The sequence below is a fragment of the Lotus japonicus genome, chromosome 3 (assembly GCF_012489685.1).
Source record: "Lotus japonicus ecotype B-129 chromosome 3, LjGifu_v1.2".
Lineage (NCBI taxonomy): Eukaryota > Viridiplantae > Streptophyta > Magnoliopsida > Fabales > Fabaceae > Lotus > Lotus japonicus.
Window position 1 is genome coordinate 90,103,825 of NC_080043.1, and position 18,236 is coordinate 90,122,060.

General features: G+C 34.8%; 1 protein-coding gene across 1 annotated transcript; it reads left to right on the forward strand.

The window, feature by feature from the left end:
• Positions 1 to 11,873: 11,873 nt before the first annotated feature.
• Positions 11,874 to 15,157, forward strand: LOC130744987 (increased DNA methylation 1-like). The gene is made up of 13 exons (XM_057597141.1): positions 11,874 to 11,939; positions 12,069 to 12,128; positions 12,212 to 12,264; positions 12,513 to 12,685; positions 12,950 to 13,091; positions 13,236 to 13,293; positions 13,401 to 13,457; positions 13,539 to 13,787; positions 13,970 to 14,034; positions 14,129 to 14,185; positions 14,275 to 14,368; positions 14,498 to 14,638; positions 14,776 to 15,157. The coding sequence occupies exons 1-13, from the start codon at positions 11,874 to 11,876 to the stop codon at positions 14,932 to 14,934; spliced, it is 1,374 nt and encodes a 457-aa protein (XP_057453124.1). The 3' UTR covers positions 14,935 to 15,157.
• Positions 15,158 to 18,236: the final 3,079 nt, after the last annotated feature.

Genomic DNA, 18,236 nt, shown 5'->3' on the forward strand with positions numbered 1-18,236 from the left:
TGTTAAGGCTTGCTTCCCACTAAGCAAAAGTTCAAGTATCAGTTATGAAGCCAAACTAAATATAACTTATGAGTTATAAAGATGCAGTTATGAGTACAACTAATACCCATGCATGTGATAGGTATAAGGATGCAGTTCCCGGACCATAACCCCAAACATTCTTGTGATTTGGTAGTTTTTATTAATTAATTTTTAAGGTATTTTTATTGAATTTCTAGTTTTTCATTTAAAATAAATATAGATAAAAACTATCAAAATCTAGCAAATCACAATAAAAACTCATAAAATCCTGAATTAATTAAAATTCCGAAAATTCAATAAAAATACCATAAAAATTAATTAATACTCTAAAAATAAATAAAAAATAAATTAAGATAAAATCAACAAATAAACAATCTAAATCCTAATCAAATCTAAAATTTAAAAATGACACGTGAAATTTGTTTTATGAGAATTAACGTGAGAATGACACGTCATTCAATCAGCCTGATGAGAGTTCTTCTTTTCTAATATATATTGATATTGATGATTCTACTTTTATTTTGTGTGGGGACAATAAAATATGGATGTATACATAATTTTTTTTTCCATGTGAAAATGAAACTAATTTTGCAAGATTTGAACATCACATTAAGTAAGTAGGTCACTTTCAAGTTCTAACAAAAAGTTCAGGAAATAAATAACAACAAATCTTTGACCAAAAAAAAAAGTTCTAACAAATCTTTTTTTTTTAAATCAACAAATCTTTCTTAATACCCATTATGTAAGACCCAAGATTTTAGAATTAAATAAATAAATAATTTCCAGCTCACGCATAGGATTCTATGTAAGCGTGAGAGGAACTTGACTCGTGTTTAAGGGGTGGATTAATATTATGAAGAAGAAAGTTAAGGAAATGACTAAGAATAATACTATAGTCGATATAATTTATAGCACAAGTAGTATTCGTTTATACCTAGGACGAGAGCGTCAGTAAACGACTAAATTTGTGTGGGGACAATAAAATATGGATGTATACATAATTTTTTTTTCCATGTGAAAATGAAACTAATTTTGCAAGATTTGAACATCACATTAAGTAAGTAGGTCACTTTCAAGTTCTAACAAAAAGTTCAGGAAATAAATAACAACAAATCTTTGACCAAAAAAAAAAAAGTTCTAACAAATCTTTTTTTTTTTAAATCAACAAATCTTTCTTAATACCCATTATGTAAGACCCAAGATTTTAGAATTAAATAAATAAATAATTTCCAGCTCACGCATAGGATTCTATGGAAGCGTGAGAGGAACTTGACTCGTGTTTAAGGGGTGGATTAATATTATGAAGAAGAAAGTTCAGGAAATGACTAAGAATAATACTATAGTCGATATAATTTATAGCACAAGTAGTATTCGTTTATACCTAGGACGAGAGCGTCAGTAAACGACTAATTTTGTGTGGGGACAATAAAATATGGATGTATACATAACTTTTTTTTCCATGTGAAAATGAAACTAATTTTGCAAGATTTGAACATCACATTAAGTAAGTAGGTCACTTTCAAGTTCTAACAAAAAGTTCAGGAAATAAATAACAACAAATCTTTGACCAAAAAAAAAAAAGTTTCTAACAAATCTTTTTTTTTTAAATCAACAAATCTTTCTTAATACCCCTTATGTAAGACCCAAGATTTTAGAATTAAATAAATAAATAATTTCCAGCTCACGTATAGGATTCTATGTAAGCGTGAGAGGAACTTGACTCGTGTTTAAGGGGTGGATTAATATTATGAAGAAGAAAGTTCAGGAAATGACTAAGAATAATACTATAGTCGATATAATTTATAGCACAAGTAGTATTCGTTTATACCTAGGACGAGAGCGTCAGTAAACGACTAATTTGCACTTAAAGACACGATGGAAACTAATTCCAAAAATCTTCAGAGAAATGTTAGAACTTCTCTTAATCCTTCCATGACAAGCGTTTCGATACGAAACCCTGGAATGTACGAACGTCCGATTCTAGTTCTCGGAGGTTCGCCGAAACTAAAACCCTGATAGCTCAAGAAACCTAGAATAAACGGTTGATGAAGACTTTTTCTATTCGGAGCTTCAAACGAAGATTCCATACGCATACACTCATTTCTTTCGATGCTTCAAATCTTTCTTCAGAAAGAAGTTTTCTCATCCGACATCAACTGCAAAAAGTAGTTTTTCGGGTAAAATAGATTTACACCGACTTTGGATCGCTGAGAAACCTTTTTTGAGTTCTGGAATTATGTCGCCAGAACCTATCTTAGAATTCACAGAGGATGGCACAGGAAAAATCAGAATCGCGAAATTTTCATTTTTCCGCATTTTTCATCACCTATAAATAGCTTGAAAAATGAAAAAAAACAAAAACCTCACCAACACACACACACGGCCGCGGGTTTCAAGGAGGAAGGAGGAGGAAAAGATTTTCTCCGATTCTTGTCTGATCGTCGCACAGTTCGTTGCTACGCGTAGGCCTCGAGGTACTGATGTTTATCCTTACTTCTGATCGTAAATTCGACCTGTCGCTTTTCTCTATGTCTTTCTGTGCTCTAAGTTTTGAGTTTTTTGTAAAACTGTCCAAATAACTTCATTTTCCTATCTAAACTTCTTCCCTGCGTGCCCATGAGCATGTTTAGCGGATTACATTTCGCCGAATCTCGCCGAATTGCCGCCGAGTTTCAATTCTGCTTGAAATACCCATTTTTGGCTAAAGTTTCACCCTTTTGACTTAAAACCCTCGACTGAGCTTAGCGTTAGTAGGATTAGTCGTCATAATCGTCGTTGGTGTCGACCTCATCAAATTTGTTTTTCGAAATTCTGATTTTGAGTTTCCGAGCTAAAAATATTGACCAAAATACCTATGCGACAGTTTTCGACCCGATAATTTTTCTGAGAGTTTCTCTGGCCTGGATATCGCCTAAGAATACCTAGGAATTGATTTAGATTGAAGAAAAAGTTCGGAAACCCTATTTTTGAGAGTGGCCGAAACCTATTTGTTAGAGTACCGTGTCCAAAAATAATTTTTGGGTCTCTATGACCTGAGTTATAGCGTAGCTCTTTCGATTGTCGAAATTTTGGCGTTGGTTTCGTGTCATTCCGAGGTCTGTAGCTCAAGTTATGCTCGTTTAAGCGAACGAAGTCCCCGTTGTTCATTCGTACCCAAATGTAAACTCTGAGGCTTTAAAAGCCTTCTTTACGATTTCGATTAGTGTTATTAGATAGTGTTGTTTCTAGTGAGGCTTGTGTTGATGATAGTGTTTCCTTGTTCTAGGTTTACAACTTTCATGCACAACTTCTACTCACGAAGGTAAGGGTAACTCAATTTTAGAGCGTCTTTGAGTTTTGCCTGCTTTTATCGCACTGCATGCGTTTGAGATGAAGATGTTTATATTGATTGGCATTGGATTATGATTATTATGCTTGCAATGTTGTATGCTTGCTTATATTGATTGTTTCTGAGGCTTGTGCCAAATGTTTTCTGAAGGCTTCAGCTGAGTGAACTTATTGAGACGTGTGTCTCCGTTTTCTGAGAGGCTTCGGCCGTTTACTGGTTTCTGTCGTTGAACTGAGTTGGTATGCAATTGTGTTGAGTTATGTTCATTGATAATAGGAATAACATGTGGTTACTCCGAATTAATCATTGGTTTGGGGCATTGTTGTTGACTGACTTGGCATATAGGCTTTGGTCCTTAAGTGACAATAAGGTGGGTGTGGTCCCGCGTGATTGTCCCGTCTTTCGAGGCGTTATAAAGTGGCAATGAGGTGGGTGTGGTCCCGCGGGATTGTCCCATCTTTCGAGATGTTCTAAAGTGGCGATGAGGTGGGTGTGGTCCCACGCGATTGTCCCGTCCGTAGTGGCGCTAAGTGGCGATGAGGTGGGTGTGATCCCGCGCGATTGTCCCGTCTTGAGAGACGTTATTGATCGATCCATTTTGGTAGCAGCATATAGTTGCATTATAGGGAACTAACACCTGACCCTATGTTGTTGGATTTTTAGTTATTGGTTTATTGATATCTGATTTGATGTTACATTGTTGAGGTTATTATTATCTGAGTTAATCTATGTTAAGTTGTTGATATATGAGTTGAGTTATGTTGCTAGTTTATTTACCAGGCTAGGTATTAAATTTGAATAGCATGATTTTCTCTTTTATACATGGAAATTGCATGGAGTTAACCCTTTCTATTTGCTACTTGTTGTTTGGGCGCTTAACGCTATTAGGCGATGAAGAGCCTTCTGGCGATGCTTAGCCATCCTGAGATGGAGGAGGGATAGTAACTGGCGGAGCAAGGAGGGAAGAAGCTATATAGTTTCCTCTTAGTAGTTTATGCTTTGAGTCTTCTTCGCTACCTGAAAACTCTGTTACTAAAACCATGTTTTCGCCACTGTTTAAGTGTGCGTACTTATTTTGGAAACTTGCTTATGATAATGTAAGACACTATTATTATATGTCGGGAACGGGTTGTTTAATTAAGATTATGATATGTATTCAACTATGTTTAGTTGTTTTGAAAAGAAAAAAAAATACACCGTGTTTTTTTAGGATTACGAAACAGTCCTTAGATTTTATTAGGTGACTAATATGACTCATCGATTGAGAAATTGAGGCGTTTTTCAGGCAGGGCGGATACATGTTTACACTAGTGGAGCGATTCCACCCACATAACTTTTGTCAATTTAGTTATCCTATATGATTGAAAAGAAAGGAGTGCTGTCAGTTTCAAGCAAATAAAATGAGGAATATAGAATGTGCAAAGTTCGATTATTATTTTTTGCAAAGAAAATATCATTTCTTTAAATAAAAAAGGATTGAGAACAACTATCAAGTAAGTAGATTATAGAAACACCCAAACTGATATAGCAACATCCACAACCAACATATAAAAAACCTTCTAACACAGCAGTTTCTAATACCAAGACAGATTGAGGATCCATGAGAGAATCATTAGGAAATATCTCCAAGATTATCAAATTGTCATGATAGGGGGGGTCTTCAGGGATAAATTGAAAATCAAGGGTAAACACCCCAAGAGATAATTGATAAGAGTCTCAAATGCACAGTACCACCACTCATCCCTGATTTACACCCACCAAAAGCTGCTCATCATTAAACAACAGAGGATATTACCCACTCTAATTAACATATGGCACCACCTTCCAAGTTCCAACCCAACACTATGCGCATAACAACTCTTTGCACCCAAAGGAAAAGTTGCATTTATAATTTTAACCAAACTTTTCAATCCCAACCCCAACCAAATCCTGTAAGCCAGTGAATATCAGACAATGGTAAATACATCAATAACAATATCATAAGAGATCCTTGACTTAATGATACCGTGAAACTCCATACTGTTAAGAAATAAAGGTGGCTAGAAACACACCTGAATAAATAAGACCAGCCACAACAAAGATCAAAGAGACCATAGAACAGAACCCCATCACCATCAGTCCATCACACCCACTGTCTTTCTAATAATTTAATTTTCACATTCCAATATTACCACTTTCGGTTCTTCATTTTCCAAAACAGGCCAAAACCAAGAACCAAACTCTAATAATTTAAATTTAAACAAATAGAAAAAATTGTAAGAATGCAATGGAAAGGCTAATATCACATACATTTTCCTTGGCTTCTTGGTAAAGAGTTGAAGCCCTAACAAAAAATATTATAAATGAGATGGACAGAATGTAAGGGTACGCTGAAAGTTCAATTGAACAGATGATGCATTGTACAGTGTCTTCATTTTCAACTTACTCATATATCAAGACTTTTCTAATGATAAGTGATTTTAAAGCATTTAACCGTGGAACCAAAAGTAAGTCAGTCAATGGAAAGTGGCTTATATGATTTTTCTGGATATGTTTTCAGTTCATAATCCTATTGACCCAAGTAAAGTTAGATAGACAGAAACTGCCCATGATCCTGACCTTGGCTTCACTGTTTAGGACTACAGGCACTGATCTTTTGAAATAATCATAAATTAGGAAAGCAAATGAGGCTTAATAGCTAATAATTCTCCTTTGAAAAGCTATTAAGTTATATATGTAGAAGTTAATAATAATGGCACTGCAGATCAGGTATTTTTCTTGCATCATTTTACCTTCTGATGTATGATGTATCCACATATAGCACCACCCTGTTCAAGACTGGATCTGCCTTTGTCAAAGTCAAAGTCTTTGTCGTTTGTGTCTTCAATTAGAAGATGGAGGACTCCCCCATTCAACCAGTTTTTGCATCCTGATCTTGCTTCAAGAATCAACTGTGGTTGTTCTTTTTCATGCTGCACTTAGTCAATAGTTTCTATCAGTATTAAAAATTGGGAGATCTATACTCAACCACAAAAGCTAGCTCAAGAGTTGAGGTTTGCACAACCCTTATAAATGTTATCTATGCTCTATCTCTAGCCAATGTGAGACTTCTAACACACCCCTCACGTCCAGGACTGAACAACCTGGAACGTGGAAACAACAACAACGGGTGCCCCAAATATGGAAAGTCTCCACAACAACAAATGGATCTAGGATAGACTCTGATACCATATTAGAAATTGGGAGGCCTATACTCAACCACAAAAGCTAGCTCAAGAGTTGAGGTTTGAACAACCCTTATAAATGCTATCTATGCTCTATCTCTAGCCAATGTGAGACTTCTAACAACCAGCAATGAATGATAAAGAAAAGTATGAGGCATAAACACCAATAAGAATAAAAAGTATAAAAATGAAATGACACCAACAAACATCAAATTCTGAGCTGCAACAAGCTCTGCACTGTCTCATATTCTGGAGCTATGTTCTCCATCTTGGTGTCAGCTGTATCTTCCAGGCTAGGGGGATTTACAGTTGATGGTCCAGTCTTAATGTTCTCAGCCTTTGCATCAGTTCTATTTTTGCAGATTGGAGCAAGCACATCTTTTCGAACAGGGGGAGCAGTGTATACTGGAACTGCTTGCCGAATACATACCGGAGTAGCAACTCATACAGGAGGAGCCCGCATTACTTGAAGATGGGACATTGTGGCCGGTGATGGAGGGGATACAGATATTGCAGTCCATATAGTCACTGGAGGCGTAATCCCCTGGCAAGGTGATCCCATTTGTCGAATGGGAACATAAGGTGCAGCTCCTACTGCAGCGAAATTCAGTCTGCTTTCTGGTATAAAAGAGATCTCGTATGGGAAAGATAGAAGAAGGCCAAAGACTCGAGCCCATTGAAAATATAAATGATACGTCGATACGTGGAAATACGTCAGTTATCTCATTCTCTCGCCTCCACGTGGCAAGACAAAGCTATTGGGAACATGATTGCTGGACATAAAGAAGGAAACTGACTTATCTTAAAACTCATCAAGCGCATACGCTTAAGGGTTGTGCCCCTCCGAGACTTTCTTACCCTCAACGGAGGTTAATAACATTTTTCAGGTTTGAGTAATTGGAATTTGAGATCACACATGTCAATGTCTTAAATAAATTTTTAAACCAAAAATCAAACACAGTCTAAATAGACGAATCATGGATATGAATGATTTTTCACAAAGTATCATAAGATGCTAATTTGTTAAATGGTGAACACCAATCTGACAATTTTCTCTCATTGATATCAATCACTTTTATTCTTGTTGTTGAAGTTACATGTGCACTTGGTTACTAAACAATCATCAATCTTTTGAAAACCGTGATTACTTCGTAATCTAACTAGATAATGACATTTTTGTTAGCAATTCTTTGTGGATAAGATAAAATCTGATACTTTGTTGCGATTGAGTATTGGAGAGATTTGATAGTAGTTAGTGAAGGAAAACATTTTTTAGCACTTGTAGCAATTTGTTTCAAAGTGAACCCTACGAAAGCCTAGATCATGAACGAGGTTGAGCGCCCACCAAAAAGCGAGAGCTTCAGCCACCACAAAGACAGCGCGCTCAATGAAAGATGTTCCAACAACCAATGGTAGCCCAAAGTGTTCTTTCGCCACCCTAGTCCAACTTGTTAGGAAGGTAAGAATAAAGCATCCAAGTTAACTTTCATCACACCTTCAAGGGGTGGAGTTCAAACTACTTGAAGAAAAAATTTGAGGGAGCTAAAAGAAGATTGCAATATATAAACTATAATATTTTGTATTATTAATGCACAAATATTCATAAAAAAAATAATTCACATAATATGGATGTTGAAAATTTATTATAAGTTAGGTTAATAATCTTGAAAATTTACTTTTTCTTTTCAATTTTTGGTTTATGGATATATAAGGCTAGCTTGGTTTATGGATATATAAGGCTAGCTGTTAAAAATGAAAAAAATGTAAAAAGGACTAAGGCTAGATTCGAACCTCAACCCTTAACATCATGTGCGTGGATCCCAACCACTGAACCAGTGTCATATACCGTTTAGTTTCATACACATTTTATTATATATAGTATTACCTGAATAAGTTTTTTACCCAAATAACTTTAAAATTTTTTCTAAAATTTTTGAGGGAGCTACTGTCATCAAGAAGGTCCGTCACTGCCCATGACAAATATGTTCCACCGTCTTTAGTGCACCATCACAAAAGAGGCAATTCGAATCCACCATTACCTTTTTAATCAAGCAGCGAAACACATGCATGCAGTATATTCCGACAGGCACGCCATATGATGTCCTTACACTAGGTCCCCTTAAATTTGTAAACTTTTTTTTAAATAGACATATTGTTCTCTACAAAATCGGGGAATCTATACTTAACGTTCAGGAAGGTCAACTTAAGCTCCAAGATCAGTATTGGAGTGAAGGTGTCATTCTTTTTGGGAAATGTTCTCTCTCAAAGGCTTGCGGTTTCCCATTTTAATTCTCTTAGTTTAATGGTTTTAACTAGTTTATTGTGACATCATAAGTGTGATATTATTTACTTGATGAGAATTCAAGAGGATGTTATTATTAATGGTTTTATGAAAAAATCTAATCGCATCCAACAATTTTTTTTTTATTTCACTATATTTTTGAAGTGAGAAAATAGTCAATTCACATTTAATGTTAGTGTAAACAATTCCAATATATAATTATTAAACTAGGAAAAAAAAAATTGATACATCGGAAAATGAACAAGAAAAAAAAGGAAAACTAAGCAACACCAAGGGAATCCTTCAAGAGAAGGAGCCCTAATCAAGGAGGAGCAGCCTCAAGAACATTGAACCCAGAACATTGAGCTGCAGCGCCCTGTTTCGCGAGCCATTCTGCCACCATATTTCCCTCATGAGCCACCCAGCCAAGCTCCACTCTCCAGTTTCTGTTTAACAGCTCACGAACCTCATTCAGTAGATGCCCTTGTGCATGGGAAAAAAAGAATATACCCTCAAGTAAATCAAAATACACAAAACACAATGAAATTGAAGGGGGCAAAATCGTAATCCTAGTCATAGGGTTAATTTCGGGATTTGATAAAATATCACACGCTTTGACTTTTTCAAGAGAATAAAACCTCAGACCCTTCACTGTCTTGTGCTTTGTCATCTCTTCCTCCTTTGTTCAAACCATTCTCAATTCTCTCAATTTCTTCTGCAACCCTAATTTCCCAATTTCCCATTTCTTTAATACGTGTCTCTTTCTTTCACATCAACTCCTCTTTTCTCCAACCCAATTCTCAGTTCTCCTGATTTCTCCACAAAACCTAATTTTCTCTTTTCCCATGTCTTTCACCTCAGGTGTGGGTAACGTATGGTAATCCTAGTCACTGAGTTGATTTCACCATTTGATAAAACCAAAACACTCTTCGCAACCACATCCTTTCATCTTTCTCCAACCCAATTCTCAATTCTCGTATCTCCTTAAAACCCTAATTTGTCCATTTCCCATTTCTTTCACCTCGTGTGGTAGGTAACATATCCCAATCTCAGTTGCAGGATCAATTTCTGTGTTTTGGAAAACAAATACATCCCTCACATTCCTCAAGGTAATTAACCTTCAAACCTTATTGTGCCTTTGCTTTATCGCCCATTCTCTCAATTTTCACGATTTTATCTCAAATGCCTAATTTTTTTCTTTTCCATTTGTTTAATCTCGTGTGTGGGTAACACGTTGTAATCCCAGACGCCGATCTGATTTGAGCATTTGATAAACACACACAACGCTCTTCGACTTCCTTAAGGTAACCGAGCCTCAAACCCATTCTCGTGCTTTATCATCATTTTCTCCATTCTCCGGTTCAATTATTAAATTTCCAAATTTCTTATTCAAACCCTAATCCTCCCCCTTTCCCAATACTTTTTTGTGTTTGGTAGGAAACATTGAAACAATGACTTAGCGCATCGATCCAGTGATCCGCGGATCCATGGCGAACGATACAAATCTGGAGCAATTCATGGTAAATTCCAAAGGTCTCAAGAGGGAACATGCAAATGTTGACGCCCAATCTCATACCGGTGGGCCCCACGGTCTAAACCAACCCGATACAAACCGGAATCTGGTTCAGTTTCCGGCTAATAAGAGGTCGAAGTCGTCCGGTTCATTGCATGAGAACCAGAATGGACCACTGGAGAAGAACGAGGAGGAGGCAAAGAGCGAAGTGGTGGACATTGAAATTGTGAGCGAGAATGAAGAACCCAGAACTGGTTTTGTCTCCAAGACTGCTTCTACCTCGAAAAAGGTCCCGTCTTGGAAGCTGAAGGATCTTCTAGCCTCAGGGATTCTTGAGGGAATGACAGTGCATTATATCAAAGGAAAAAGAGTATGGATTTATGTGTAACATTTTCAATTGTTGGTTATTCTTGTGTGTAGCGAGTTTTGCAATGTGATGATCCATTTTGGAGTTCTGAAATTTGGTTATGTGTGTGGGAATTTTTGTAGGCAAAGAAGCAAGAAGGCACAAGGCTTGAGGGAGTGATTAGAGGCACTGGGATTGAGTGTTCTTGTGAAATTTGTAAAGGGAATGGGGTAAGTTAATGAAGATACCTTTTATGTTTGAGCAATCAATTCAGTATCATGTAAAATCTCATGCCATAACTTCTTTTATGATTTTTAATGGTGAGAGTAGGTTGTGGGAGTCACAGTTTTTGAGAAGCATGCTGATAGTGGACATAAACGCCCAGCAGAGTATATTCATCTTGAGAATAAGAAAACTCTCTGTGATGTCATGAATGCATGTTCAGACATTCCATTAGCCAATTTGGAGGAAGCTGTCCAAAACGTCCTTGCAGGGCTAACTATGCAGAAATCTACCTTCTGTTTTAACTGCAGAGGTTTGGAGTTTTCGCTTTCGCTTTGAATCCTTTATTGGTATGTTTGCAACTTGCATGTTTATTCCAAACATTTTAACAAGTGATTTTGAATTGTGGTAGGTTCTTTTAAAGATGATGAAGCTGTGTCGAAACTATTATGCAATTCATGCACGACATTGAAGGACTGTCCGCCCAGCCCCACTCCAACAACTGAGAATAGCAATACATGTGTTTCACCATCAGTTGAATCCAGGTATATTTCTGTTTATCTGTCAATCTGAATCACTATATACATCAACATCGTGAAAACTTGTATTTGATTAAACAAATAAATAATACTTGCTATTGTTATATGATGTATTATTAAAGTTGACTGGAATTTCTGCATCACATTTTATTTGTGATGATGGTATAACACCAGTTGTCTGACTATTTCAGATCCCCAAAACCAGATGTGCGTCCAAAGGGAATGAAACAAACACCATCTCATGGAAAGAATCTAGAACAACTAACTAAGACGTAAGTCTGTTTCCGTTGCACAAGTATAAGATATTTGTACTTTGCACTATATTTGTGATCATTTATTAAATCTCATGCTTTAGTGTTGTCAGTGATATAATCTTATCCTTATCCTTGTATGTTCTTAAAACTCAGAAGGGATCTACAAATGCACAAGGCAGTATTTGGTGAATTGGCTGAGGGAGCTGAACTATCCTATCGTGCTCATGGAAAGGTTGCCATGACAACGACTTAATTTTTGTTTACTAGTTTTTATCACATTTTAACTTTTCTATGCCTCAAGGATCAAATCCTTGGAGGAAAAAAAATTACTTTTCTGAATATGTTTTTGTTGTTTGAGCAGAAACTATTGGTTGGTCACAAAGTGGGAAATGGAATTCGTTGCACCTGTTGTAACACTGTGGTACATTTTATTATGATGTAGAATATATATCGTCCCAACTTTACATTTGATAAGTTTTATATATTTAAAAAATGGATGTGCAGGTCAGCCCTTCTCGGTTTGAAGCACATGCTGGTTGTGCATCACGACGGAAACCGTGAGTTTTTTTGTTTAACCTTATTACTTGATGTTGGTATACCTGCTTTTGATTTATGCATTAAGTTTTACATTTAAAGGCTCATTATTTTTATATGTAGGATTTTGTCTTTATTTTACCTTTTTCCTTTTTCCCCACAATTTTCCAAGGATTTCATTATTATACAACCCAAGAATTGTGGTATGGTTCTTTGGGAATCAACTAAGGTTTTCTTTCTTGTTTAACATAAATTGATTTCTTTATTGCAGCTATCTGCAGATATATACATCTAATATGGTTTCACTCCATCAGTTGTCCATTGATCTTTTAAAAAAGCGGAGTCTTTCTACCAAGGAACATGTTGATCTCTGCAGTTTATGTTCAAATGGAGGGGATCTTATCAGTTGTGATCGTGATAAATGCACAAGAGCTTTTCACCTAAGTGAAGTCTTGCTTTCCTTTTAATTTTAATTTTATTTTAAGAAACTACTCTGTTAGCTCTGCTATCTGCGTGCCAATAGAAGTATTGCTTGTAGCTGACTGATCATGGGCTTTGTATAAATTAAAATATACTTTTGCTTCGCTGAAACTTGAACTTTAAGTGCTCTTTTATGTCACCGGGCAATAAATCATCCTTAGTGTTAGCATATTTTATGATGTTATTTGGATGAGAACTGAGATAACAAGTTTTAGTCTTCTTTTACAGAATGTGCTCGTCTTCCTCGTATACCAAGTGGTTTGTGGTACTGCAAATATTGTGAGAATGAAACTCAGGAAAACAAAGATGTGGACCAGGGGAGAAGCTTTTTAGTCGAACATGATGAGGGCGGCCAGTGTGCATTGTGCGGGTAATGTCCTTTTCTTTTCAAGCTAGTGTTATTGTGAATTTAGATGTACTGTTTTTTAATATTTTTTTCTTATGCATCTTTTGTGCTTCATTAACGATAAAAAAAGTTTTTAGTGGTATAACAGACATTTGTTTGATGTTTCAGTGGCCATGATTTCATCAAAGACGTCTTTGGTCCTCGGACAGTAATGATTTGTGATCAGGTTTTGCTTCATATGAATCATGATAATTTCATTCTTATTAGTACATATGATTTACCTCTTATATCACTATATGTTTGATTAAATTACTAATTGATGGATCCTTGCAGTGTGAGAAGGAATACCATGTCGAGTGCTTGAAGGATCATAACAAGCAGAACCTAGAGGTGTCATATTCTTTTTTTTTCTTGATTCTTTATTTCATTGATTATAATTACATGCAATTGTTAACGGGTGTTATTTACCAGAAATTACCGGAAGGTAAATGGTTCTGTTGCTCAGATTGTGATCATATTCATAACGTTCTGGTAAAATATGTGGCTCGTGGGGAGATGAATCTTCCAGATTCCCTCCTAAGTTTGATTGAAAAGAAGCCTGAAGAAAAAGGCATAGAAAGTGAGGCTGGTCTTGATATAAAATGGAGGGTTTTTAACGAGAATTTGGTTGATCATAATGAGACTATGTCATTGTTTTCAAACGTTGATGATATCTTCCATGTGAGTATTTTATGGTTTCTGTTTTAGCAATTACTCTACTAATAGTCTAAAAGCATGAGGCTAAGAACTAGTTGACATTTTGTAGGCTTAGCTTTAAGTTAATTAATACACATAGCTCAAGATATTTAATTAATCCAATGGCTTGAGTGATTTTATTCCAAGTTTGGATTTGTGTTTCATAGGAGCAGTTTGGTCCAATAGTTAATCCTACTACAGCGGGTGATTTCATTGAGGAAATGCTTTACGGGTAAGCAGTTCTTTTATAATGTTGACTTTCTTCTTTGACATTTATGGACACATGAATGGAATTTGCTTTTCTTTGTTGGTTTGATTTCCTATAGAAAGAAAGTCAAGGATCATGATTTTCGCGGAATGTATTGTGCAGTGCTCACTATCAAGTAAGCATGATGGTGGAGTATTTTTTGCTAAGTACATATTTTGATCGAAGAGATACAAGATTTTCATGTGTAATTTATGTTTTTTACAGCCAAATGGTGGTTTGTGCTTGTCTATTTCGTGTGTTTGGGCAAGAAGTAGCAGAGCTTCCCTTAGTGGCAACTCGTAAAGATTACCAAAGAAAGGTTATTTGATTTACTTAAGCAATGAATATATATTTCTTCATTGTAATTTTGAATTATTTGAGGAATTATTTGATGTCAAATAAGATTATGTGAATTGTTTCCACTGAAGATGCCATGATTTTCTTTTAGGGTTACTTTCGGTCCCTGTTCTCTTGCATTGAAAGGATGTTAGGATGTTTAAAGGTGAAAAACTTTGTCCTACCAGCGACGAGGGAAGCTAAGTCGCTATGGACCACCAAATTTGGGTTCTCAAGGCTGGGTAGAGAGAAGGTGCGTACAACTTTTTCGTTTGGAGTTTCATGGGGTGTTTGGATGACCATTTTTTATAGATACGATTAATTGTGAAATTTCAAAGCTGATTTCACCTACAAAAATCACATTTTCTCATATTCTCATTCTCATCGCAGATAAACAACTACCAAAAATACAACAACATAATGGCATTTAAGGGAACATTGTTTCTCCAGAAGCCTATTCCTCAACTACAAAAAATACAACAACATAGTAGCATTTCAAGGAACATTCTTTCTCTAGAAGCATATTCCTGTGCTGAAATGAGGGCCTAATTATGTCGAAGTGGCTTTCTATAGTTTCAAAGTTGGATTCTATAGTTTATACATTCCTACTCATTTAATCATCTCTAAGATATTCATTCTTGTTAATTGATTCTTAGCAAGAAGCTTTTTCCCCTTTTAAACTTGGTTTAGAAGACAGAAAATTTATGATGCAGCTACAAGTAAAAGGAACTTCTAGCGTTGCTACATTTTTTGAAACAAGCGCTGCGTATTTGACATATAGCATGTTTGTGCATTCTTTTTCTTATAATTAAATATGATCCTTATATGTTTTTTGGTGATTGTAAATATTTATATTTTGTTAGGTGCCTTGCTAGAAAAAAATGTAGATTTTAGTCCATTCGCTTATGAAATAATGTTACTTTTGTCCCAAAAAATGACACTTAGAGCATCCATGATGAGAGGTGCTCACATGGGTTGCTTAGTAATATTTTTGTGGACCTAAAGTATCACATAAAGATTTAAGCTACTTATAAAAATTTATTCTAATTTTTACATCATTTGTATTATTTTGATGTTTTGTTGGATCTCACGATAGACCCTGCATATTTATTTTTTTTCTATTTGTAGTTAATTTTACTCGATGAATGAATGAGAGAAAAATTTCTTTGGTTATCGATAGACCCTGCATAGTTCAATTTCTTATCTGCAATGTAAATGAAAAGCTTTATTGAATTCACCTTTAGGACAATGAGCATCCATCAAGTTAGTCATGAAAAAAAATAATCATCACCGTGTGGGTTTTTTTTTTAATAGGTAAATGATCTTTAATAAGAATCCTGAATCTTTCACCCTTCGTCTCACTCAACTCAACCATTATGTCCTTACATTTTATTACTTGAACTAATTTTCGGGGACACGGGTGAAGGAAGGAATGAAGAGAATATGGGTGAAGAACTTTTTAAAACACAAAACGCAAATAAAGAAACCATTTTTTCTAGTTTTGTAAATTGAAGTATAGAATCTCAAAACCAAAAACTACAACCACCCCAAACAGTTAGCTTTCCATTTTACTTTCCCTATTGTAAAAATTCAACCACAACAAACATAACATTTGTTTTCCACCAACAAGTACGAGAAGAGGGAGGATGAAGAGCAATGAGAACGAAGAGGGATTATCGTGGGTCAAGAAGAGAGAAGTAATGCTTGAAATTGAAATGAGTGGGTCAGGAGAGAGAAAAATAATGAATTTTGAATTAAATAAAGATAAAATTACACAAATGGCCAAAACTTAAAGTGAGAGTAAAGATTTAAAGTTGGAGTTTTATGTCCTAGAAAAAAAGGTGTAGCTTGTTAACTTACTCTTAAAATTCTAGTGGGTGTAAAGTTAACGACCCCTTTAAAGTGATATATAATTAGTTCTTAAGTTTATTTAAAATGGTAAAATAGTAATTATATAAACATTATCACACTTCTCCTTTCATTACTTCCTTTTATTTTACCTTTTGCATCCAAATAGTGCCGAGTTGATTTTGTTACATCAATTAATTATGAACGTGATTATGCGAGTTATTTTTTAAATTCTAAGTTATTTATGTTTTAATCTTTTTATTTAAAATTTGTTCTCAATATGTGTTGTCTTCTTTCCCCACTAATTTCTCTTTAATTGTTTGTGTTTCTCCCCCCAATTTTATTTCTCTCTTTTCTCTCATGTGACATTTTAAATTTTCAGTTTCCCTATATTTTTTTCTTCTTTCCCCACTAATTTTCCTTCTCTCTCTTCCCCAATTTATTGTTCTTTCTCCTATCATCCCTTCTTTCAAATTTCTCTTTTTTTATATAATAATTTCTTATTTTTTGAATGATTATTAAAACGTTTCATTTTCTTAAATATTTGAAAACCAATCAAATCAAATATTGCAATCTTCCCTGCATTCATTAAATAATAATTGTTCTAATTCCCCAAAATAATTAAAATATTTATAATCTATTTAAATCATGATTGATAAAATAAATTTAGTAAGGAGTAATCTAGGTAAATATTAGATAATTATGACAAATCTTTTAAAATTTGATTTGAAATCATGGAACTCGTGTCAATCGAAGAGAAGCTATCTAATTTTTTTCTAATATATATTGATATATAAGGGAGGAGATGACTGATGCAGTATCTTAGATGATTAGAAAAAATATTTTAAAGTTTTAATGAATTATAATCTCAGTACTACATACTTTATTTTTTATATTGTAGATCATGAGAAAGAATAAAAAAGATAAATCAAGTTATTCCTGTAAATATGAAGTAAATCAGACTTGAGACTTGAGAATTTTCCTAATTTAAAAAAATAATGAAAACAGTTTCAAAATTTCTTTTAGAAATAAATTTAGTAAGAAGTAATCTAGGTAAATCTTAAATAATTAGAGAAAATCTTTTAAAATTCGGTTTCAAAATAAAATAACACAATAGAATATAAGCTATCTAACAAATTGACACGTGAAATTTTTCTTATGAAATTTAAGCAGGAGATGCAGGTTGATAGAAGTTGTTTTTTTTCTAATATAAATTAATATATTAATTGATTGATATCCACCATGTTATCTAATAATTTAGAGACCTCAATTTAGAGAGTGAGACACTCAATTCCGATACTCTCTTTCACATTTAGGCACGCCATCTATTTTTAAAAAATCTTCATATTCTCTATCCTTTTCCTCTATCCGTAAAATACACGCGCCCCCTTCTTGCTTGGTTATTTTCATTTTACTCAGCAGTTACGTTCTTCTCTCATTCTTCAAAAACAAAACTCTTTACCAAATTCAAATGCAAAATCAACGCATTTGTTTCTCATTCATTTCTCATCTCATCTTGTTCTTCTCATCTCATTTTGCATTTTGTTTCTCATTCAAATTCAACGGAAAAGCCTCAATTTGGTATTTTTTCATGGTTATTTCCTCTCTTTAGATTTTGCCTCTCGCCAGGTAATCCATCTCTCTCACTAGGTAATCTGCACCTCACTTTAGCCCCAATTTCCTATGTCTCCTGATATTTCCTTCCAAAATCAATTTTAGGTTTTGGTAGATTGTTTCTGAAGTGCGATGCGAAATTTGAATTTTGTTTCTACAAATGTGAGTTTTGCTAGATTGCTTCTTCAATGCAATATGAAATTGCTTCTACAGTGCGATTTTTGGGAGATTTTACCTCTGCAGTGCGAGAGTTCTGTTTTTGCCATGAGAGATTCGGTAGATCACTTCTTCAATGCGATGCTAAGCTGCAATGAGAGATTTATGAGTTTGCTTATCTCACAATGGTAATATTTTCTGCAGAATCCCTAATTTTAGGATGCAATTATGTA

What these genes read in the sequence shown, in the direction of transcription:
- LOC130744987 (XM_057597141.1), top strand. Translation starts at nt 11,874, where the DNA reads ATGCACAAGGCAGTATTTGGTGAATTGGCTGAGGGAGCTGAACTATCC. An exon ending in GGCCAGTGTGCATTGTGCGG is followed by an intron (nt 13,092 to 13,235) that starts GTAATGTCCTTT and finishes TTGATGTTTCAG; the next exon opens with TGGCCATGATTTCATCAAAG. An exon ending in ACGTTGATGATATCTTCCAT is followed by an intron (nt 13,788 to 13,969) that starts GTGAGTATTTTA and finishes TGTGTTTCATAG; the next exon opens with GAGCAGTTTGGTCCAATAGT.